The sequence below is a fragment of the Cottoperca gobio genome, chromosome 22 (genome assembly GCF_900634415.1).
Source record: "Cottoperca gobio chromosome 22, fCotGob3.1, whole genome shotgun sequence".
Classification (NCBI taxonomy): domain Eukaryota; kingdom Metazoa; phylum Chordata; class Actinopteri; order Perciformes; family Bovichtidae; genus Cottoperca; species Cottoperca gobio.
In genome coordinates, this window is record NC_041376.1 from 6,827,396 (window position 1) to 6,852,219 (window position 24,824).

Genomic DNA, 24,824 nt, shown 5'->3' on the forward strand with positions numbered 1-24,824 from the left:
AGGGATGTATGTGTATGTATGATTTGTGTAAAACCAACATTAAAGAGTGTCCAGGCTGTCTCTACATCAGGGATCGGCTCTATTCTACTCCAATTAAAATGAAATAAATCATATGATAAAACCCCTGTTCATTAAAATGTTTAAGATTCCTCTTACTCTTGCTATTTCTTCACCTCGTACCTTTGAGGAAGCTGCAGAAAGTCTCACAAGCAGTGTAACGAGAAGATGATAAAGCAGATATGTCTTGGGGGGGCTACAGGCAGACACCCTCCACCCCCACTAGGGAAAAGATATTTCCGCCGCCCTCCCTTATCCCGCACATGCTCACAGACTCCCAATTGAAACATCATCGTCGGAAATGGGAGGAATAAATATTCATAAGGCTGGGAAGAGAGAAACCCTAGATTAGGGGAATGTACTGCTCATTGTTCTCCCCCACCCTCCTTCCTTTATCCAGCTCTTCCTCTGTATCTCTGCATCTTGTTATGCATGCAAAAGTGTTGGCTAATAGTGGCTAATTCCTCAGGCTACCTCTGATAACTTCATCAAAGCACATGTGTGCGTGTGCGTGTGCATGGAGAGAACGTGGCGGAAAGATTTACCGTTTATTTCTCACCTCTCCCAAATTGCTAATTATTGGGTTTGATATCTCCAAGATTAAATTTTTTGGGCAACGGTCCAATTAAGATTGGATTGTTTTTGTGGAGAGGCCTCCTCGCCTATCCTTCCCCTTTTCTGCTTGGCACTGACTCCACTGATATCTCATCCATAACAGGCCTGAACCCGGGGTAGAGCATGGCTTAAACAAACAAAGGGCTATATTGATTTATAGGGTCTTCCATGATAGGCTTATTGGCCTCCACCTCAAAGCCACATAGAGCACAAGGCCATGAATCACAGCTTCAGAAAACCCACACACACACACACACACACACACACACACACACACACACACAACAGGTAAGAATAATACATTGGAGCATTGTTAAGGATGTCATTCCAACTCTCTCTCACTTTCATATCCAAAAACACACACTCTCATTGTGCCTTCAAGGAGGGGGAGGGAGGTCTGTGGAGGTTATTTTGAATGTGACACCACACAAACAGAGCAAAGATAGATGCTTATATACATGATGTTACTGTATATCCAAACACAGGGATAGAGGGAATGCAAAGTGCGCAAGAGGGAGGTAAAGAGAAACAGAGAGAAAGAGAAAGAGTGAGAGAACGAGCATGCCTGGACAGAGAGAAAATACCTTGTAGAGGTTCACAGAGTTTAAAGAGCTCAGCCAAAGAAGGAGCTCCTGTCCTCTCTGGCTCCAACACACACACACACACACACACACCCTCAAGGCCATTCTGTTACACCTGGTCACCTTTATCCTTTTAGTCCCCCCACACCCTCACCCTCCTTCCAAACACATACACAACGTTCAGCAACCCGGAACATATCACCACATAGATACACATAGCAGCACCCTGTGGCTAGCACACAGCTCCGCTGGCTATCTCCCTCAGCAGATAAAACTAATTATGCCAAATCTACTCTGTCAGGTTGTCTGATCCTCTGGGGCCTCAGTTTAAATCTCTCTCTCTCTCTCTCTCTCTCCTCTCTCTCTCTCTCTCTCTCTCTCTCTCTCCTCTCTCTCTCTCTCTCTACTCTCTCTCTCTCTCTCTCTCTCTCTCTCTCTCTCTCCTCTCTCTCTCTCTCTCTCTCTCTCTCTCTCTCTCTCTCTCTCTCTCTCTCTCTCTCTCTCTCTCTCTCTCTCTCTCTCATAAGCCACAAAAAGACCAAGAATCTGTGACAACTGACCTCCAGAGTAAAAACATAAACAGCCTAGCCTGAGTGCCATAAAGACACATATAGCACCATAGCAGCTGAAGCACACAGCTTTCTTTATGAAAAACAGACCATTGCGACTCAACTACCAGACGGACATGAAGTTAGATTATTCTTTAAATGCCTTACTCTAACATGAATAAAATTCATAAAAAAAAAGCAGTAGGACACTAAACAACTCTGAAAAGTCACAAAAAATGCATGACATCATCTAGCATGCAATCCAAAGGACTTATGCACCTATTCAGACGCCTAGTCCTGCTGTTGGCACTTGCCGTTGGCACCCATGTCAGGCTTTAGAGCTAAATAACCAGCCAATATCCCAGGCTTTCCAGCTGCACGCCCTGAAAGCCCATGGAGAAACCATTCGTCCCAATGAGCTCTAAAGGCAAATGGAAGCTCATAAACAGAGACTTGACTGTATAGACTTTGCATTTTATCTTTCAGCAGTTTCCTCTTTTATGGGCCAGGGACCCCTATAACAGGGGGAGGAAGGGAGGGATGAGCAAGATGGGAGGATGGCAGGGAGAGAGTAAGGATGACAGTAAGGATGTTAAGAAAGAAGACGATGGCGGAAAGAGCAGAAGAATAAGAATGAGGTACAGGTTGGCAGAATGAGACAGAGGAGAACTGGGGTCACAAATCTTGCTGCTATTCTAGTACGTGACATCTTCGCTCGTTTGCGGCTGCTCATTAACAAACAATACTGCTGTGAAATTGGTTTAATGACAAAGTAATAAAATTGCTATTCTGCTCACAGATGGCCTCAGGCACAGGGAGATTCTGGCAGGCTTACTGTGGCTGCCCGTGTGCATTAAGCTGCTTGTTCATGAAAACAGCATCCTACACTTTCTTTCTCACTATCACCAACCTCTTTTTAAGTTCTTTCTCTTCCCACAAATGAAATAAATTAACCTACTTTCCTCCCTTGTATTCTCCTTGAATTCTCCCTCTCCACCCCTCTCACCCTCTTGCTCTCCCTCCGAGTTTCTCTCACTCCTCTCTCTCTCTCTCAAGTGTATTCTCTTTTTCTCTTTCTCTCTCGATCTCTCTCCAGTTCTCACCCCTAGTACAGAAATTACCATGCTAAAAAAAAAAAAAAAGGAGACTCGCCCACGCAAACGCAGCTCGACTTCATTTCAAACGCAGAGCCCTTGTTATTAAACGACCCACCAATAAAACCCAAGCCGTTGAGGAATAAAAGAGCCAAAAGGAGCAGAGAAGTACAAAGACCTCCCTCCTCCCATCTCTCTCCATCTCTCTCTCTAATGCTTTTTGCTCTGCTAATTCCTCTTTCAGCTCTTTGCCTCTCTATCTTGCCTCGTCTGGCTTCGTTCTCCATGCATGCCGTCTTTGCTGGGAGAGTTCCACAGCCTTGGAGAGTCTTGAGCATGTAATGGGAAAACAAGTAAAAAAGCCTTCATATTCGTGCCTGATCGCCTAACATTGCCAATTTTCTTCTTTTTTATAAGCACCACCTGTTTTTTATAACTCTAGACTCACACAGAGGTGGGCACAGGGCTGCTCCATGGCCACGGTGGGTGTCCATGCCATGCTATGACCCAATGTGCCCCCAGTGCCTGATAAAGTGGGAGTGGGCCCTGTTAATCACACTGAGCGTTTCAACAGCGGCATGTGTTCATGTATCACACGCAGCACATATACTTTGAGTGCACACATAAACACAGTGGCGCACATTAGAGTCAGCTGTTCAAGGCTACAATGGCTTATCCTGTAAGTACGGCATGTGTCTAGATTGCGGCGCGAACAGATATTTGGATCTGTTACAACAGCGGAACGAAATGAAAAACAAAATGAAACCTTCTCCTGTTCTGTTTTACTCTGCCAATAATGAAAATATTTATTTTCCAAATGTGTTTCTCCCTCCAAAACAGATAAAATGGGATTATTATTACAGCATCAAGAAAGCCGCCAGATCAAATGAATTTAGCGGGTAGGGGGTGTTGGTAGGGGGGCTGGCACTTGGGATCTGACAACAGAGTCAATTCTGCTAATTAACTGCCAATTAGCGGTCCCTAAATGAAAGGGATCATGATGCCTGTGTTGGCAGCGCCCTGATAGTCTCTCTCTCACTCTCTCTCTCTCAGTCAGACTCACATATACACTTATGCTTGCGCACACAGACACACTAGTGACATACACACACAAACAAACACACACACACACACACACACACACACACACACACACACACACACAGCCGCAACCTCTCCACACTCCAGCTGTATATTTAGAAAGCCAGGGGCATAAGATGGCCACTGCCGGGAGTCCCTGGATGCAGCCAAAAAAAGGCCTGACATTTCCATCTGGGTCAAAGTTAGACAGATAACCAGCAACTTCAGTCAACTAGCCCACCAGACCGAAACGGCAAGGAATAGGCAGTCATGTAGAGAAGAATAAGTAGAGGGAAAAGGGACCCCAAAAGCCTCCGTGTTGAGATTCATAAGACTTTAAATACTTGTGGAAAAAAGAGGCAGCTGGGCCAGTTTCATAGCTTCATGTTACATTTGGAAAATATTAGTTATTATTTTGAATTTTATAATGGGCTCGCCCGCCAAACCAGAGGATCATAAAAAATCATAAGAAAATCATAAAAGTTGGTGTTTCTAAGTGTCTCATTGGACTGAGGTATAAGAGCTGGAAAATGTTTTACTAAGTGGATGAACAAATTTGGTTCTTGTTCTCAGGTACTACAGTCAAATGTGCTCGACCATGTAACTCTTTGCATGTGAACCTGCAGTACAACTTCTATGTACCTCTGTTGGGTGATTTAAAGGTTGAGAAGTTTGGAGGGATCCATTAAAAGGTCCAGAGCAAGGGGGAAACGGAGGATCTGAATAGGAATGGGGACCATGCTGTGAAGAGAGCTCCAGAGCAGTCAGTTTAGAGTTAGCTTAACTCAGTTCATCTGCATGCTGTGCGACAGCAGGATGCAATCTTAGGGGAGAATCTGGTTATACTTTGATAAAGCAAATGCCTGTGAAGACATACGAGGGTAATGACTTTTTTTTATTTTTTAGTTGTAGTCCTTTAGACCTTTCCTTTCAGCTTTTATTTGATTTATTCCACCTGCACACCTGTTTTATACAGCCCTTTGACTGGACACAGATGCATATACTTCAGCTTCTGATTCAAATGTACATTCTTGTCATATGATTGTTGCTAAATGTGGAGTTTGTTCTCCTGGTGAGTGGCGAAAACAACAAAAAAAAAACAATCAGTGCACCGTGCCCTGCCCTGAATGGCCGGAGAGATTGAGCCTATTTCATCTCCTCAGTGGGCACAGGCTGCTTGGCGCCGTCGTCTGGCGGATATCCTTCCCTTATCATGTGACCTGTGCTCCGACAGGGGGCAAAGGTTGGCTGCGATCCGCCCCTGTGTCTTAATAACTCACTCATTGTATTCCTTTCTGCCGCTAATTAGAGCCTCTCCCCTGTGTGTGTGTGTGTGTGTGCGTATGTGTGTGTGTGTGTGTGTGTGCATGTATTCCCCCCTGGGCTGTAGAGAGGAGGCAGAGAAGTAAAAATAGAGTGTGGCTTAGTGCCCTCTTTATTGTTATTAGTGCTCCAGTGGCACAGCAGTCAGTCATCATAGATGCCAAGAACTGTCATATTCGCTCTATGACTTGCTCTGCCTCTCTCTCCCTCCCTCCCTCTCCCCTCTCTGCTGTGGAAATGACCAACTGGCTGCCTCTGAGATGAGGGAATAATGAGGGGACGATTTCCTTCCTTTTTTTAGATGCTGTTTCTCTCAGTCGTCTGTCATCGACATCATCTCTCAGGCCCATGTAATAACCCTGCGTGCACGCATGTGTGTGTGTGTGTGCATTGCTGCAGTGGTAAATAATGGCAGGATAGTCGGCGTGTGCGTTTATGGCAGTGAGTGAGGGCACATCGTGCTGGGTCTGACGCTGAGACATGAAAAGATTCGGTCAGGCCTCATTTAGCCCAGACTGATAGCAGGACACCAGGAGCTGCTGAGGCAGGCAAATATACCGCTGGAAACTGTAAATTCTCAACGCTTCCCCAGCATATAGACACCTGAGTCTGCCGTTTCACCTACTTCGCTATCCCAGAACCCTTCGTGTGACACGGCCCTCACCTTTTCCCGCAATCTTAAACAAATGCAATTACATGTCAGACCACTCCCCGATTCTGTTAGCATGACGCCAGTCTCAAATATGGCCAGAGCAATCACTACCTAATGGTCAACTAATGGTGTCCTGACACACTGTACACACATAACATCTCTGAACATACTAAGAGAGCAGAGTGTCCCATTAGTAATAATGTGTGTTATGTACGCACACGTACATAACACACAGACTATACTATTAACTGGATAATGAAGTCCGCCTCCTCATCTGCTCAACACCAGCGCAGGGAGATTGTGGACTTTAACCTTTTCCTTTGTTCCTTATTAACATCCGCCAGCTAATGATATAGAAGCAGGTGGAGTGTCTTCTGTGGTACAGAGACAAAAGGCTTCAAACCAGCGGGAAGCGCTCTACTATGGGTTTTGTTTTCTGTGTGTACAGGTGAGCTGCAGGTAAACGTAAAAAGGAGGTGTCAGTTGGAGAGTATGATTTGGGGAGGTTTGATGGGGCAAGTGGGGAGAGAGCGAGATGCACTGTCTATTGACCATCGCACAGAGCACCCTTGTGCCCTCGCTGGGCTGCGATTGTGCCGGCGGACAAAGCCCTGATTCAGCACATCCTTTCCCCGAGGGAGAGCGCTGGAAACCGAAGACGGCGGCCATCCCCTCCCTTTCCCCCCACTCATCCTCTACTTCTGTCTCTCCCTCTCTCTGTCTCTATCTCTCTCTCTCCCTCTCTCTGGCCAGTAACGTGGCAGCGGCCATGCATCAAAGGGAACTACAGAACAATGCAAGGGGCCAGCCAGGAATTTGAAGAGCTTTTTTTTTTTTTTTTTTTAAACAGGAATTTCATATGGCAGAGTTCTGTCATATCCTAGGTGGACCCTCTCAGCCGCCACTGGAACCAGAAACCAAAAGGGGGGAAAAAGCGAGAGCACAACCCAAACAAAGCGATATTTAACTGTAACTCGCTGTCCTGCCTTGTTATGCACTTTGAGGGCAAAGAAACTTCTACATCCTCCCTTTTTCTCATCTTTCCCCTAACTGTAAAATAGCCAATAGTGTGGCATCATCCGCCAGGCGATATACAACACCCAGAAAGTACCAGAGATAGAGCAGCAGAGTATAAGCCTCTCTAATGACTTTATTTGTGAAAATTGATTCCTGGTGTGTTTTTGTTAACATGGGCTGGTGTAACATTAATACACAGCTCCATGGCCTATGTTTATGTGTGTGTGTGTGGAAACAGGGTTCATGAAGATGTTACCCAGCACGAGATTTTCTTTCAGACCGCTTTATAAATGGATCTGTGGCATTTCAGTGCCAGGCTTGGATTTCATGGCCTCTGAGAAGGCAGGGACTCTCTTCCTATATCTATCTCTGTCTATGTCTCTGTCTATTTCTCTCGCTCTAGACTATTTCTGCATTAATCACCATGACACAGGCAAGGCAACTCAATTTTCTGCTCCTGTAGGTAAGGTGCGTGGCGTCCCGAAACGGTGGCACGAGGCATGAAACAGGCAAGCGGGGGCTAATCTTTGGTTACTGGTGTAATTGAAATGCTATCCACACTGTAGGGTGCATTAAAGTCTGATAACAGCGGTTCCTGTGGCCAATTTAAGTAGCTTGACTTCCCTTGGCTAGAAGGGAATAAAGAAAAGGGTGAGAGAGAGAGAGACAGAAAGAGAGAGAGAGAGAGTATGTCAGGGTGGAGGGGGGAAGGGGAGGGAGGGGGCTGATAGATAAGGCCGACAAACCAGGCTAATTCTCTAGGCATGTTTCTCATTGTGATCCAGGAAAAATTAGAAAAAAAAATGTATCACAGAACCAAAAAATCAATTGACCCTCGGGTGGCTTGTCAGGCTGCGAGTCTGATAAACCTAAAAGCTTCGTTAATGTCGGCCTGCCTGTACCCAACAGATAGAGCACTTTGTAAATGAACTCGCTTTGATAAATATATTAAGGAAAGCTGTGAATAAAAGGCACAGACTTGTCATTTGTAAATAGAACCCCCGCTACATGGAATTAGAATGATAAAATGGGGTTCCATATAATTAAGTTTGTGTAAGACCTGAAATCCGTGCAAATACCTTCCCGGAAATGTGAAAGGATGCTGTCAGTTCAATTAATCTGAACATCACCCTGAGAATGTACCGAACAAAATTAAGCTGCAGATAAAACCTGGGCTAGTATTTTGATAAGTAATTCCTGTATCATTTCTTTGCTTCTGTGATCATTTTATTTAATCCACCACCCCCAGTTATGTGCTAAGCCATCTACAAAGGCCCTGCTGGCCAGGCCACCAAAACCTTAATCCACCATATAGCTTGTGTAAAATGGGGAGGGGGTGGAAGGCAGTTTTGCCTTTTGTGGGGGCACCAGTGGCGGTGCTAGGTAAGGTTTTTTGGATGAAGGGGTGGGGTGGGTGTGGGGGCTGTAGGGGTAGCTTATGATCTCTGCCTTTCTCCCTTAAATATATCCCACTGAATACATGTGCATCAAACCACAAAGACCACTGACTTAGCTGCAGAACACTTCGCCGATAACACCGGAACATCTTGGTAGCTTACATGTAATAATGTTACAAAGGTTGTCTGTGTGTAGATCGACGCGTGCTCCTCCGTGTGTGTCTATATGCGACGGGGAGGGCTGTACATAAACGGTTTTCACACTTGGCGGGGAGAAGGAGGCGAAGGCTTTTGAAAATGAAAGGCAGAGCGATGCTGGTGGTGGAGATAGGGCAAGCGGAAATCTTGACTCACCAGTTGTTTACTTGTAAGATGGTGAGGCCTGTGTCTTGGGCTAGCTGCTTCTTCTGCTCTTCAGAGGGGTATGGGTGCTGCAGGAGCAAACGGAGAGAGAAAAACGCACAAATTAGCCTCTTTGACATACAGATTAACATAAATATTCACATATGTAAGCACTCATAAAGGGAAGCGCTGCAAGGGAACACATGCTCCGAGTCAAGTTCCTGACTGTTGCCTATTACTGTATGTATTCAATATGTTCCCGTGTTTGTTGTATTGTGCAACCCAAGACTGCACCTTCTCTTGACCTCCACCCAACCCGGCCCCTCCCTTGCACTGTATAGACATTCACAGCTCACACGTGTCCACACATGCACAATACAGTGTTAAACCTGCCAGAGCTGGCCCAACAAGTTTGTCAACCGTGATAACCCCCTTCCCTATCCCCATTCAGCCCACACACTGACAACATATACGTATATGGTGTACAGTTTGAACATATGAACCACACACGGAAAAAAAAACACTTAGGAACGCATGCTGACGAACAAGTCTTTCAAGCGAGCCTCACAGCAGATAGTGTGGCGTCTGAGAATCCTTTTAAAATACCAAGCAACAGAATGAGTGGGTGCAGATTTACAGTCAATACATTTATCTATCCTTGAATGTCTGACATGTATCCTGGTGGTGGCTCTTTCATAGAGAGCAGCTGAATACAGACTAATGCTAAAAGAACAGAATGCTGTGAAATCTTATCCACAGCGTCGCCAAGATTTTTTACCTGAAAATGTAATTCTGCGACCAGGGCTGCAATGATACTATTTGTGTCAAGTCCAATCTGGAGAACATGGGCTGATATAAATGGCAGACCTTGGGCTGCCTTGCTCCCCCTGGGCTTGCTATGAAGCATGACAAAACAACAGTGATCGCTGGTGACAGATGTCTTTAAGGGCCAGATTAGGAGTCGGGGCGCACGCAAACGAAACAAATGAGACACTATGTGTTTCATTCAGCCACTGTAGAAAGAGTGCATGCATGCACACGGAGATACACATTCACACGCGCACTACCATGTGCAAACAGAAATGCACACAAGCAAATATTCAGATACGTGACACCTGCAAATCACAACACACAAATATCCTTTTCAAAACTGAGACTTTAATCCTCCTCTATTTCCAGGTTGTTTCAAGCTCCATTAACACACATTCTTCCCCTTCAAGGAAAACACCTTCAGCATCACTACTTATGCTTTTTTTTTTTTCTCCACAGCTCCACACTCATTGAGAAAGCACATTTCATGAAGCTGGTAATGTCTGCCTGGCTCGTGTTAATTGAATTGAATTTTAACTTGAAATGATAACAGTTGCTCAAGAACAATTTTCTCATTTAATACAGCTGAAATAATTGATGTAAGTGAGGTTCCATATCAGGAGAGAGGACGATTCCTCCTTTCAGGTAGTACTGCCCGTCTAAATGCAGTCTGTTTTAATTAACGGAGAGACGGGGAAAAAAATGGTTTGAGGAATGTGCTCAATTAATAACAAACAAGGCTGAGATTGGACAAATAATGAGTCCCGGCTGCAGAGAAGGATTACTCTGATTTGTACTTGTGTACGTAGTCCCTTTTAATATGCTAAAATTATTAACAAAGGAAAGATGATAATGCTTGCATAGAAATACATTTTTCGATTGCCAGGTGTTGACATCTCCTTGGCTAGTCAGGACAGAGGTCTATTGGTTACTGTGTGTGTGTGTGTGTGTGTGTGTGTGTGTGTGTGTGTGTGTGTGTGTGTGTGTGTGTGTGTGTAAATGTGCTCGGTAGAATGCACAGTGTGCAACAGATATACAAATCTAAACCCCCGTGTGTGTGTGTGTGTGTGCGTGCGTGCGTGCGTGTGTGTGTGTGTGTGTGTGTCTGTTCTGGACAACAACATGTAATAAGAGTACAGCCTCTCTTTTCCCTCCCCCTTACACTCCTGAGCTTCCTAGGCGTTTTCACATTAGCTATGACCTCGGTCACGATGAAAACACGCACGCAAATATAACAGGACACACACTCCCTCCCACTCTTTTTGATGTACACACACTACACAAACATATACACAAATTGAGACAGAGCTAAAGATGATGTGTTATGGAGGTGTGGGCAGAGGAGCAGCCTAGATTGGAAATGGGAGTGGGTCATTTACATTGTATTAAGGCTTCCTCAGCCTCTCAAGCCCAGACCCGGTCATCAATCGCCTACTGTCAGCCAGAGCGCGCTTTAGCCCGGTGATAAATACGCCGGCCAGCGGCATAGCTCGTCCAGCAGCCACCACGTAATGAATGGTTTGAACAAACAAGAAAGATGTCTCATCAAGGAGAGTGGGGACGTTAAAGCCCCCCTCGTACACAAAACCCCTGAGTAAGGAGATTTACTCTGACCACATAGACACGACGCAAAAATAAAATCCTATTTTGTTCATCTCATACTCCTCCCTGCTCTCGCTCATTCTCCTCTCCTCGCCTCCCTGTGTCAGACTAGATTTCTCCCCTGCAACCCCAAGACTTGCATGCACTTGCACATATGCACTGCCAACACACACATACAAACAAACACATAATAAGTCTGTGTACAACCTTTCCTCATCTGTCCTCAACTCTTGCTGACCCCCCCCCCCCCTCCCGAAACACACACACACCCATACTTTTTATGGCTGTGACTGCAGGCCACCCACACTTTATGTTGTGGCAGCTTTCCTTAAAGCATGGGGCTCTGAAATCTCAGCTACAGAAAATGGTGTGTGGTGGCAATGGCGACACACACACACACACACACACACACGGACGTGAGAAATAAGCCGACATGGTGGGCCTAGTGGTTACAGGGCTGCAGCAGCCGTGAAATTGGAGAACGTCTATTTAGACCTCTGAGTAACCTCTTAATGTTAATTGCCTCAGTAAAAAAATATATATGTTAGTAAATCACCCAGTGAGCACAACAAAAAAAATCTGATATGAGAAGAGTAAACGTGAGATGAATTGGCGAATAAATATTAAACAGAGTGCTAAATCTGTTCTAATGTGTTTCTTCCTGGAGATGTCCTTCCCTGCACTCAGGAGATAGTATGACATGGTTATTTAATGGATGAAACACAAACACGGAGCAAGATCAAAGATGGTATTGATAATCTCCCCACTAGCTTTGGATCAGCTCAATATGTTCAGTTACAAACACCAAGGCCAATATCCTTAAAAGAGGATTGACCGCAAAACGTAAAGCAGCCAGTCTATAAATAATTAGAGCCAGAAATGAGCAGCCTTAATTTGTTGTCCAGGCAGCGCCGGATCGAAAAAACACCTCTGTTAATTATGCTAAAGCCGGTTAATGGCACAAGCGTGCACTATCCTGACGCACACATGTCCAACTCCTACAATCTCACCTGAAAAAGCACAGCCGAACATCAACACAAACACAAACACAGGGGCACACGCAGGTGGATCACATTCTGCCAGTCAGAATGGAGCTGTGTGTGTGTGTGTGTGTGTGTGTGTGTGTGTGTGTGTGTGTGTGTGATGGCTAAATTACAGGGTGTGATGTGTTCTGTGCTCTCTGATAGTGCTGCATGTAATGGCCCCTGTGGTTGCAGAACATTACAAGCTGAGGTGGCTCCATCATCTGCTGTGTTCGGTCCTTAAACCCCCCCTGAGCCCCAGCTTGGCATTTGACCATATACAATAACCACATCTACTGGCGGACCGGTCTTACTTCACACCACACCACTCCTACCTACTCATTCAACATCCAGCTTGCTGTATATCAGATTCATACTCTCCTGACACCTATTTGCTACCCCACAGCCCGATCATTATCCCAGGCCGTTCCATTCAACCCTCAGCGCTCTCCCCGCTCTGCCCCTTCCCCTGCGCTCACCGAACCTGCAGCCCCTCGCAGGAGCCGCTGGTGGACCTCATTGATTAATGACATCATCAGTGTGTGACATGAGTTATAGCGCCAGGTCACAAGGTCGCAGTGGCTTGCAAACCTATTCCATGCTAATGACATTACAAGGAAATCACAGGCCATTGGCTGTTTACCCTGTTGCCGTGGTAACACAGAGAGGATTTGCTGACGACGATTCGTGCGATTTAGCCGCAGCTATTTTGTCACTTGGATGGGGTTATTAGATAATCTGCATATATATTTTTCATTATATTAAAAGTCTTTGCTTATTCGTTTTTGGGTTTTAGACGTCATAAGAAAGTGCCAAATGCTAAACAGACGTAATTCTATATTATAACGTTTTGCATAGTGATGCTTTTATGTGTTGGAAGGATTTGATGGGCTTCATTGTGAGTTTGTGTCTAGTTTACAGCAATATTGTATCCCAGGGTTTCCTTTCATATATGCCTTCCTCCCATTGATTGGAATCTTATTTGTTTTTAATCAAAGCGACCGGAGGATGATAATAATATTCACTGTCAGAAATAAACGCAATCAAATATAGGGATGACATTTTAATATGGATTCTGCATTGAGCTTGGTTAAGATTGGCACATTTTAAATATCAAGTTGCCGTTGTTAATAATGCTACAATTGGCTTCTTTGACAAATGACAATGAGATTGAATGCATATCGGCATTACCGGGAGATCAAACAGATATGACAAATAAATCCGGTTGGAGTTTTTGAATCCATCACGCGTGTTTACTATGCACAGAGCAATATCTGGCTTTTTAACTGCAGTTTTCTGACAGATTGTGTGGTTTAAATGGAAGGATGCAGTTAATTACTTCCGTCTGTAAACATCAAATAGATTGACGAGTGACAATTTGAAAAAACAGGAGCTTCATATTTCTGTGAAGATGATTTTTCAAATTTATCAGCATAAACTACAATTATGATGAGTTAAAATGATACGTAATGGAGCTTTGTGATTTCAAAGATCATGCATGAGTTATTTAATCAATTGTGAATTAATGTCTGGTTTAATCTCATACTTAGCCAAAACCAAGTTTTACAAATTGAGTAAACTGGTTGAAGCTTGTGTAAACAAAAAAGTTTTATATAACGATATATACATTTGTCTTTCCATGACTATCATCACCATTTATTGTATCTCTATGCTCAACTTTATCTAAATATCTATTTATCTATCCTTCTCTCTCGCTCCATCTCTTTGTGTGTGTCCGGGCGGATGGAGGTTAGGGGGGGGGAAGTAGAGTTTTATTTTCGATGTTTGTTTTATTTGACTAAGAACTGCACCGCTTCCTGACAACAGTCTGAAAACAAGATGACTCGATGACTGAACCCGGCCGCTCTCCCCTGTCTCTCTCCCTGTCTTGATTGCACACACACACACAGACACACAGACACACAGACACACACACACACACACACTACAGCCAACTTATAAACAGAACTCACATGATGCCAACATACAAAACTGCACACACTGCATGCCAACCTCTGATAACAACAAATGGAAGTACACCCATATCTACACCTCACACGAACTGCATTCAGAACATACCACTACACTTCCGTCTCTCTCACTCCAGACTCCAGTGCTTCCACGGTAAGTATAAGGGCTCTCAGTGGACTGCCCTCCGACAGTAAAAAAGTGATTGCAAATACAAGGCGGACTGGCGAGGCCCGCGGCATCTATTATAGAGCAAAAGGGCCCCCAGTCTGTCTGTCTGCCTCTCTGACTGGCTGGCTGGCTGGTTGGTTGGCAGTGCATCAGTACTACTACTGCTGTTGCTGCCATGGCCCGCCACAACAATCGCTGGCTGGGCTCCTGAAGCCAGCTGCTGGACCACAGCCAGCAGCCTGTTTGCTCTACACCATTAATTTATGTTCACTGGAGATGGTGCAAAGTTGTAGAGAAGCTCTACAGCATAACTGGCCTGCCTGCCTGCCAAGCTACAGTAACAGTGAAGCGGGTGAGGGGAGTCAGAAGGAGCGAGGAATGAATGCAGCGATGTGGGTGAGGAAGGAGCCCTGGAGGATATGCGAGATATAGGCATCCGATTGTACCAAGCTCCATGAGGCTAAATAGCAATCACTCCCACACAATCCCAATGCACCTCCAGATTTAGCGGATCGACCAACAGAAAGAGAGATGTTTTAAGGGTAATGATATCATGCATAATGATAATAAGGTATCACTTCTATCCAATAGAGAAAATAAAACTGTTCATTATCCATGTAGAAATGCGCAAAAGACTCCCAAACGTGGATCAACTGAACTCAAACCTATAGATCTATTGGAGTTTGCCAACAGTTATAAACACAAACTGTGTGCGTGCTCTGTTGTGGTCCTGGTCTCATTTGTGGCCTGCAGCCATAGAGATGCGCCTATTTAATCGTCAGATCGAGTTCATGGCTTCTTTTTCCACCACACGGCTGCCCCTCCACTTTCAAGAGGAGGAATACGATCCCTCCATCCTTACAGCGGGGGCCTGGTCTCCTCTCAGTCTCTCCCTCTCTCTCATTTCCGTCGATCTCTCCTTCTCCTGCCATACTCCAAAGGCCCCAGCAGCTATCCCTTTCTCGCTACACGGTAACCCGCCTGGCCTCGTCTCGTATCCTCTTCACTCCACTTCTTTCTCTTCTCCTCTCCTCTCCTCTCATCTCGTCCCCCTCGTTCAAAGTTTCCGCTCAAGCTTTAAGCCAGGTCCTAGAGGGCAGGAATTTGGCCTGGTTTTTCAGACCAGTCTGTTGGCTTTGTTGTGGTAACTGCCTGCTCAGGGGCACCCAGCTCTGTTCTGCTCTGCTCTCCGGCTCGCCTGATGTCAACACACAGCCACGCTCACTACTTGCTCTTAAGAAATCTTTAAAACATCTTGTTACAATGACTACAGCTGAGCCAAAGGGTCATCCTCCTCCTACAAAGGGTTTTGTTCCTAAATTCAATAACTTTTAAATTGTATTTTTTATAATTCTCTAAAAATGAACCTCCTGTTCTTCTTATCCTCTGTAATATTGCTTGTTGGGAGTGTGAGGTAATTGCTCTTTTGCCTTTGCGAGGGACTTTTAGGGCCTATAAGCAAATCATTAGAGGCCCGGTGGGCCTATCAAAGCAGAAGACCCATCCACTTTGCCTGCATTGGACAACCTCCTATCCACACCACTTGCCACTGTTGCCAGTCATAAAGTCACTGGGAGCACATGCTATAGCTGAAGCGTAGTGAACAAACTAAGCCACTAAATAAACATTGGCACTGGTTTAATGACGTATGTACACATTGTAAAAAAAACAATGATTTTCTATACCGACTAACTGAGAGTTGGCCTAAGAACCTCTAGTTAATTAAAAGCCACCAAATAATTTTACACAAAAAATTGTTTTATATCTTTTTCAGTTCTAATGGGGGTTTCTGTGATTCCAAAAAAATACTAGAACTAGCTCCTGACTAATGTGGCTTGTTTTTCCTTAGGCTTCATATATATATATATATATATACATAAATGTTCTGCATCAAATAAGTCTAAGTTATTAGACACTATTCAGGCATACTAAAGCTTAAAGGCCACTTTAAAGAAATGCTGAAAAGCACAGTGGGCAACACAGTAAAGCACTTACAACCTAGAGCCTGTTGATAAAGTCTGTTGGGAAAAGGACTTAATATTAACATACAGGGTCTCTTTAAGTTTATCCTCTTTCTCTATTGTGTTCTGTGGACTTTGTTTAACTTCCTAAGTCAAAGCAAAGTGGTGCTGATCTTCAATTGAAATAGAAACAGAGTAATTTGTGGAGAGATGGACTGACTGAGGGAGAGAAAAGAGGGTGTGTTCGCTCTTCAAATAGAAGCTTCTGAGAGAGTTTCCACTTGACAGTTCTCCCATTCATTATGTATTAACTTAATGAGCATAAGTATTCAAATACACAACCAGGACCTCTTTTAGCTCTCTCTTTCTAGTATCTCCCTCTGTCTCTTTAAGACTCCACATTCGAGAGAAAGGCCAGTACATTCTAATAGCGAGCCTCAGGACACAACAACAAGAGCACAACCACTTACAGAGGACAAACAAGAAACCCCCGGGGCCGGCTATGGAATGTCAAGCCAATTTAGAAGATATCATAGGACATTTGTAATGTCAATTTTTGTTTTCAGGTCAAAAATCAAAGGCAAACATGTTGGGTAACATTTGTCCATTACAGTGCGGGCAGGAACACCCCCTCCCCCGCCAAAAAACAGCTGCAGGGGACACTTCCTGTTTGCTAATGATGCTAAATGTGTTCAAGTCAACCATGTCAAATTTTCTCTCCCTCTGAATGGACAGCTGGGGTGGAAAGAAAGATTTTCTCTTCTCTCGTCCACTGTCTCCCTCTTCCTCTGTCCTCTGTCAGCGAGAGAAGCTCATAGGCCAGTGACAGACTGACAGACGGACAGACAGACAGACAGACAGACACTTCAGATCATGTCTCTGTCAGTGAGACAGATGAGCATAGCTGAACCATAGGTGCATTCATCTGAGATCACAAGTACTTTCATGGAACAAAGCCAGCCAAGCCCTGATCAGTCACCGCCCCGTCCCTACCTGTTGTGTCTGTTCTCTTCGACTGAAAACCGTTTTTGCCTTTCAGAAATGCACGTCTTCTGAGCTCTCCTTTCATCTAGGGGTGCATGAGTCAAGGAGATATCTCCTGTCATTGCTCAACACCCAGGGACCGCTGGCTGAATGGGGCTGTGTGGACTGACAAATGCCCTCAGGATCTTTCACTTTCTTAATGTTCCTCAAAGCAGAGTCGACATGTGATGTAGAGTTAAAATGCCTTTGTGAAGTGACGCCAAAAACAAGAGAAGAAAAGAGAAGGGAAGAGAAGGAGTGGTAAGGCAGGGATATAGCTTTTAGGCCTGGTTAATAGCAGCCGATCTTTAAGTGCATTCTTCCATCCTCTCCCTCTCTCTCTCCTTGTAGTGCTCTTAGGCTCAATCCTGCCCGGGGGCCGAGGTGACCTTTGACCTGGCTGGCCTGCCTAGCTACAGCCCTCTCGTTTGTTAGGGGCTTTATCCACTGACAAAGCAGGCAGGAAGTTGGCAGCCACCCAGCAGCCCCATGGGAGGATGACCATCAGCTAGCTCAGCTTACCGCTTATTACAGGATGGTGGAGAGCATGTGTGTGTTTATGTGTGTGTGTGTGTGTTTGTGTCTGTCTGTGCACTGGCGTGTGTGTGTGTGTGCCCTTGTGCTTGCATAGACTGTATGCGTGCATGCATCCATGCTTGTTTAAAAACTTACTTGTGCAGACGTAACTGCATGCATGTTCGACTGTAGCTGCACACTCGTGTTTGCATGCACGTGTAGGATAGTGACACAATCAGAAATACGGCTGACCTTTTTTTTCTTTGTGCCGGCAATTTTTACTATGCTAGCTAATGACACGCAAAGAATAAGCCTGGAAGCTACGGACGTCCCTGTCTCCAAGCTAACCCGATCAGCTACGCATGTTAGCAACAATCAGGCAACCTTCCAGCCGCTGGACTCAGGGGACCCCAGCACACTTCAGTCTCTCTCTCTCTCTCCGCTCTTTCTCTCCTCCTCCTCCTCCTCTCTGCAGCCTGCTCATCAGAGCGCTCAGAACAGCTCACTAAAACATTATATCATAAGACACTCCAGTTTCACTCTCGCCACTCCATAAAAGTCAGGTAATTCATACTTCATTTATATACCTTCCCATTAATAAAGCTGATGAACTTTTACTCCTTAAATCTAATGGGCCATTTTGCCGTGGCTGCTAGCGCTTGCCGTTTTTCTCAGTCTCTCTCTATCTGCCTCTCCTTTTCCTTCTAGTCTCTTGGACAAAGCTAATCCACAGTCGCTCAGCCACCGCTCACGAACAGTGTTTTATGGGTGAAGAGAGAAAGACAAGGATTTACAGATTTTTAGGCTTTTGACTGACCTCTGTCACAGACAAGCAGTGACACGTACCGTATGGTGATTTGTTGTAGCTTTTGGTGGTTCTCCTTCTCTCACTCTACCTGGGTCTCTATCTGGGTGCAACACAGGGTCATTGACCTCCGAGCCTAAAGCAAGGCATGATGGCTCCCCAGCTCAGAGGCTGTTGACAAGCGTCTGTGTTCTTTTCAACAACTCGTTGAACCACCCCCCCTACCCCTTCCCTTCTCAGGAATGTAACACAACCGCTCACTGAGGTAACCCAAGCCCCTCCCCTCTCCCATCCTTCATTTACAGAAAGAAAAAGAGACAGAGAGAGAGAAAGAGAGTGAAAGCAAGACCAACTGGGGGTGTGAGACAGCTGTCCCCCATCTAACTCTTGCTCCCTCTCTATTTCTCTTCCTCTCTTTAGATTTGCTTCTAGCCAACTGTCTGTGGAATAATTAATGATGCAATTGAGCCGAGGAGAGGTCTCTGACCAGCAGGGGCCGTTCCTGAATGCCTTGGTCGCCGTTTTTATGGAAGACCGGAAAATAGAAAGAGAGAAAGACACGATGAGATAGATAGGCAGAGGAAGAGAAAGACATAAAACAGTCAGACAGTGAGAAAAAGAGATTGTTAATAGTCTGTTCCCGAACCAGCCTTAACCCAGTCTTTCTCTCTGTTTTCGTCCCCTCTAGTCTAATCCTCCATCCCCATCCCCCCTCTCCTTCATCCTGATGGCAGGATTGGGGGGCCTGACCTGTCTGGTGATTGATGGTAATGTCTCAGGAAGTCATTTTCCCCGACAGCACCCCGCCGCCTTTCACCAGGCCTGGTGCAGAGGTGAGGCCATCACATGGACGCTTTTAACTCTTTGCTCACTCGCCGCCCAGGTCTCTCTGACACATCTATCTCACGCACCTTCATCCCCACATTACCCTTTTCCCTCCGCACTGTACACTATGCCAAGCACCAACCCTGAGCCTCCACTTCTGACTACACAGCAGGGGTGAGAAAGTTGGTGACGCAAGATCAAAAAGGTTTGCAGAGAAGTCTTGGCAAAAAAACACAGGCCATCTTGAAGTGGATCTGCCAAGTGGCCCCTAATTCAGGTTGCTGGGGATGGATCCCCACGACTCCATTACTGTCAGCGCTTACCATCTCCATTATGGCAATTAGGACGTGGTTCCGACACTAGGAATGCTTTGCTATGCTCTGGAATTGCTAACATCTGCCGTGTCTCCGCTCCATGTGTCAGAGCAGAGTTGTCTTTTCTTAAACACACATCTTTTTACAGTCACACTCTCCGCTCGCTATCTTCTTTTTTTCTTTTTTCCTCCTGTTTCTTTAACTCTGCTCTCCACATTTATTTTCTTAATTCGACTCAAACTGTGCCTTAAAGAGATCCCTCTCTGTTTGAGTCCAAATAACCTAAAATGATCCGTGAAGAGCCTTGCGGTTCCCGTTTTCAATAGGCTTCATTAGTTTTTAATATCTAGCCAAGGAACAGAGGGGAAAATAGCATGGAGATAATCAATGGAAAGGGGCTGGTAGCCTATTAATCTCCCCCAAAGGATTGTGGGTTAATACACGCTCTTGCATAGGCAAACATGGCTGTGTGGTGAACACATCTGTCTGCCTGGATGGGCTACTTAATGAAACAGCCAGCGTTTGGCTGCTGAGATGGATGTCGTTCCCCCAGTGAAAAATGAGTTCTCTCTCCCACTACGCTGAGCCACACATGATAGGGCTCCTTTCAATTCACTGGAGACCTGACTGTGTCCCCGTGTGAGAGCAGCTTAAACAATGAGGGTGCCGGGCAGGACAGGCAACGCATGGCCACTAGAGCAAATCTTCATGGAGATCATATCAGGGAATCCTAATGTGAACAAGAGGTTGACTGATCTGGGAATGCGAGAAGACAGGGAAAGACTAGAGGAGTAGTAGTACAGTAGGCAGATAAAGCAGAACAAGAGAGGATTGAGATGAATACTGAGCCACCTGGGATAGATAAGCGGGCTCAATGTGTTTGAGTGACAGTGTTTGTGTGTGAAAACTTTGGTGTGTGTACCAGATTGTATGCATGTGTATGTGCATGCATGTACAAGCATTCTTGCTTATCTGCTAGGACATGTGTGCATGTTTCAGTGTGTATGTGTGTGTGTGTGTCGGAGGTGACCCCTGGTCAGGGAGTCCTGTAACAGGAGCTCACCTCCGGTTCTGCGAGCTCTCCTCTCAGTGTGCTAAACAGCCACCTGAAGACAGGATTAGCCATTGTGACCCGGCCCCAGAGGTAACCGAGATACATCTCCGGGGACAGACATGAAACACACACTGTCACGTGTTTGCAGAGACACGGCCAGGTGGGAGGAGACAGACACAGAGTAAGATAGAGGTTTAAAAAAAAAAAAGAAAAGCTGTAACACGGAGACCGGCCGGGACAGGTGGTGGCAGGGATTGTAAGTGCAAACAGGACACCTATAAGAGGATGAATCCAAGTAGGATATAGTGTAAAGTCGAAGCTAAGGTGAAGGTGTCAGCTGTGTTTGCTGTTGTCTAGTGAAAACAAAGAATCAGAGCATAAGAGGATTGGGCGACCTAACTCGGTGCCTTGGGGTAGCTCAGATTTGTGCCTGCATGGAAATTGATGCCTGTCAGCCTGTCTATGACTCAACTCTGACAGTATGCATGCATGTGTGTTTCTGTGTGCACATACAAAGTGTGCGTGCTGTGACAAATGAGCTGTGCTTAATTTGCGACTGATTATGCGGGTTGCTGGTGCCCTAAACCCCTTTGAACTTGTAATTGCCCCTGGTTTCAGTAATGAACATTAAGGAGGATTCAGAAATGTGTGGCTAATTACACATTTGCACCCCCCCTCTTTCATTTCTTCATCTTTAAATGCTAGATGAGAAAGGGGAAAAGGAGGAGCAGGAGTAGTAGTAGGAGGATGAGAGCCAAGGAGGAGGTTCTGGGTTGGGAGGCATACACTGCTGTTGTCGCCCTCTTTATCTAAATAATTGTACAAGCTGGTTTATGGGCTTTAGAGAGGTGCTTTGTGTGTCAGTTGCTGCAGCCCTGGGGATATGGGCGACCAGCTTTCCCCATGATCAATATTCAGAGAGATTCACATCTAGAGCCAAGGTCTGCTCTGCTTAGATTTGGATTTATATATATATATATATATTTCTTTTTTATTTGATTCTCTTCCCCCTCTATCCATCTGCTTTTTCTTATCAGCATGTGGTGGAGCTATTTTTTGATACAGAGGATGCTATCTATCAAACATGCTCATTTGTATAGCTTTACAAGATCTTAGGGGGATGTAGCTTCAGAGAAATGTAGAGTTCTGAAGTGAATGAGGTTACTAACAACACACGGCTCAATATATATGCTAGGCAGAACTGCTTGAGCAATGGAGCATTCTGGGTAAATTGCTGCGGTGCAGGGAGGGTCCACTGAGGCCAGTGCAGGGGGAAGAGTCGGGGAAAGAAGCAACAAATTGACCCGCTCAGCCTCAGTCTTTGATGTGGACTGGGCTCTCTCTTAAAAACCAGTCCATATGTTCAGAGAGGGAAAGCGAGAGGATATCAATGGGGAAAAAATGAAAAGGTGAGGAAGTGGGGGGAAGAGGTGAGAACAAGAGACATGGCTCCCAGTTATAAGGACCCCACTGTGCAGGAATCCCACTGCCTGCCCCTGGACTGAGCGCTGGGCAAAACAAAAGCATGCATTTCAGAGCACTAGGAAAGGGAGGGGAGAAAAATCACACAAAATGGCAGGAGTGGGATTTGGTGCAGCCAGGGTCCCATGACAAACCAAACAGGGAAACACAAGGTCTGTTTTTGATTTCTACTCAATGCCTCCATCCCTCAACCTTTTCTCTTTCCTCGCCTCCCTCCCTCCTTTAGCCTGGTTCCGCCGTTTACACGATTGTGCTGCTCCTTTTCCCTTTTTGCATTATTCTTCTCTTGGTGTGAGATGAATATCAAAGCAATGCTGGGGCAGCTTGGAGGCCTGCAGCAGAATATCATTGGCCTCAATGGTCCCCAGCATGCAGCAGCCACCGTTCTAGCAGCCACAACCCCGCAATCAACCGTGGGGGGATGAGGCGAGCCCGCAGGGCGGTACCCCTGGTAGGGTAAGGGGTAATTTGAGGGAACTAGCTTTAAGATGTGAAACCAAAATCCTCTTATACATTTTGTTATGAGTAAGATAAGTGTAGAAAAAGGGAAAACGGCACAGAATCAGCTACCACCATCTTAATAACCTTGGTTTTCCACCGGGGGCATGTACGCTATCACAGACTGCCTTGTGGGGTCCCTCATGACGTCATTCAGCCCTATTTCCCATAGAGTCAGATCAGCCCGGTCCTAGCCGACGAATCAGTGTTATGACTACAGCAGCAGTTGATTGCACTGCTGAGCTGAAGGCAGAGAAACAGTACCAGCTTATTCTCAGTGGAGCATCGGGCCTTAAGGAGGTCTCTTCAGCGTTGTGCATGTGTGTTCTTGGAGGAGTCTCTCACTGTTCAGAGCTTGGAGTTTATAAATCTGACTGCCCTCCACAGGCCTAGCCCTGTTTGTATTTTGTTGCGGTCAGGGCATGTGCAGTCACCTCTGCAGAGGTCGGTCAAACTCATGCTGTGCTCCCTGTCTTCCATGAGGGCACCAACAACGTCTTGCACATACGCTCTCCTCCTTTGTTTCACTCTCGCTGTTGTCTCGCTGTTGTCTTACTGGAGTATACGTTGCCAGTTACTCTTTTTTTTCTTTGGCAAACACTGTGGAGATTCACACAGTTTAATCACCTCCATGCAGTGGGAACGTGTCGTAAGCAGTCCCTTAGCGAAAGCACTCATTTCTGCTACTTCATTAAACAACCTGCATCAAGATGCAAACAGCGGGAATGGAAATTAACGGGGGAGGGAGCGAAAGGGGAGGAACTACGAGTAAGAGGGAGGAGAAGTGCTGGTGCTATGCAGGTATCCCTGCCTTTCCACATGCACAATAACATGATGCTCATTTTGAGGATAAACAAGCCTATGGGACTGAAAAAGAAAACAAGTCTGCTCTTTTCACAAGCACACACACACACACACACACACACACACACACACACACACACACACACACACACACCGTACAGTGTATGCGAGGTTAATATGCCATGCTTTATAAGTCAGTGGATTCCACGTGGGGTTAGTTTGCTTTGAAGTGGAACTATGACAGATCTGGATTAGGGGGCAAAGTGTAAAGGTCTGGTGTCGGAGCATGAAACGAATTAGGGCTTATTACATTCTAATGCAACACTAAACCTCTGGAACGGCTGCTTACTATGCCAAAGCACACTGTAAACAAGGCTCTCGTCAGCCTCCGATCTGTGGCACACTAACACTGGGAAATTACTGCAAAGCCGCTCTGCAATAAGATGGCAAAGTTGATGCGGCCCGTCGTGTAATTATACAGCCTGTGAAAATTGGAAGTCACTGGATCCCCCTTCTAAACTTTCATCCTGTTTTCTGCTCTCTCCTTCTACAAAAAAAAGCATCTTGTTGACATGTAGGGGAGATTCTTGTGTGTCTTTTTACTGTAGTGTCTGGGTTTGAGAGTCTTTCCCAGTCCATGCTGTGGTAGCCCCTCTGTGGTGGGCCGGCTGGGGATGAACAGATGGCAGGCTGAGGTGGCTTGTGTCTCTGTTTTCCAGGGTCGCTGAGCAGCCACTATTAGAACACAGTGACTAGACAATGGCTAGGCCCCAAACCCCCAAAGATCTCCTTCAGAGTCATTATCAATGACTTTCAATGACTCCCGTGCTAAACGTCACCAAACTACCCTGTCATATTGTCACTAACGCCTGTTTTGTAAACACACGCACAAATCAATGGGTGTTGTCACAAAAGTAATGTGATGACTCTTTTTCCTTGCGTCTCCCACTGATAGTCACACATTTGGGCAGCGGCAGTGAACCAAACTGTCGCCTGGGTTGCTACGGGTGACTGGAGAGCTGACTTTTGGGCTCCGAGGCAAACGAGCACATGACAGATTAGTGTGTGGGCCTCCTCTAGGCTTCCACCTCTGTGACCCTTAGGAGCCCCCTCTTTACTCCCTCCTCACCCTTGCTCTTACCCCTAAATCCCCCCCCCCCTGCCTACTTCTGCTTTGTCTCCACCCTCTCTTCATCCAAAGTCACACAACAAGCTAAGGAGGTGAAAAGCAAACATCACTGACACTGAGAATATGTCTGGCTT

The 24,824-nt window shown here is 45.7% G+C and overlaps 1 protein-coding gene across 9 annotated transcripts in view; it reads right to left on the minus strand.

Moving 5' to 3' along the window:
• The window catches only part of meis2a (Meis homeobox 2a), a 176,022-nt gene that overhangs the window by 16,938 nt on the left and 134,260 nt on the right, over positions 1 to 24,824 (minus strand). For all 9 annotated transcript variants that reach the window (XM_029460262.1, XM_029460259.1, XM_029460261.1 and 6 more), the window contains one exon: positions 8,719 to 8,795. In XM_029460262.1, coding sequence (XP_029316122.1) covers positions 8,719 to 8,795 — 77 coding nt within the window. The remainder of the gene's footprint in view (positions 1 to 8,718; positions 8,796 to 24,824) is intronic.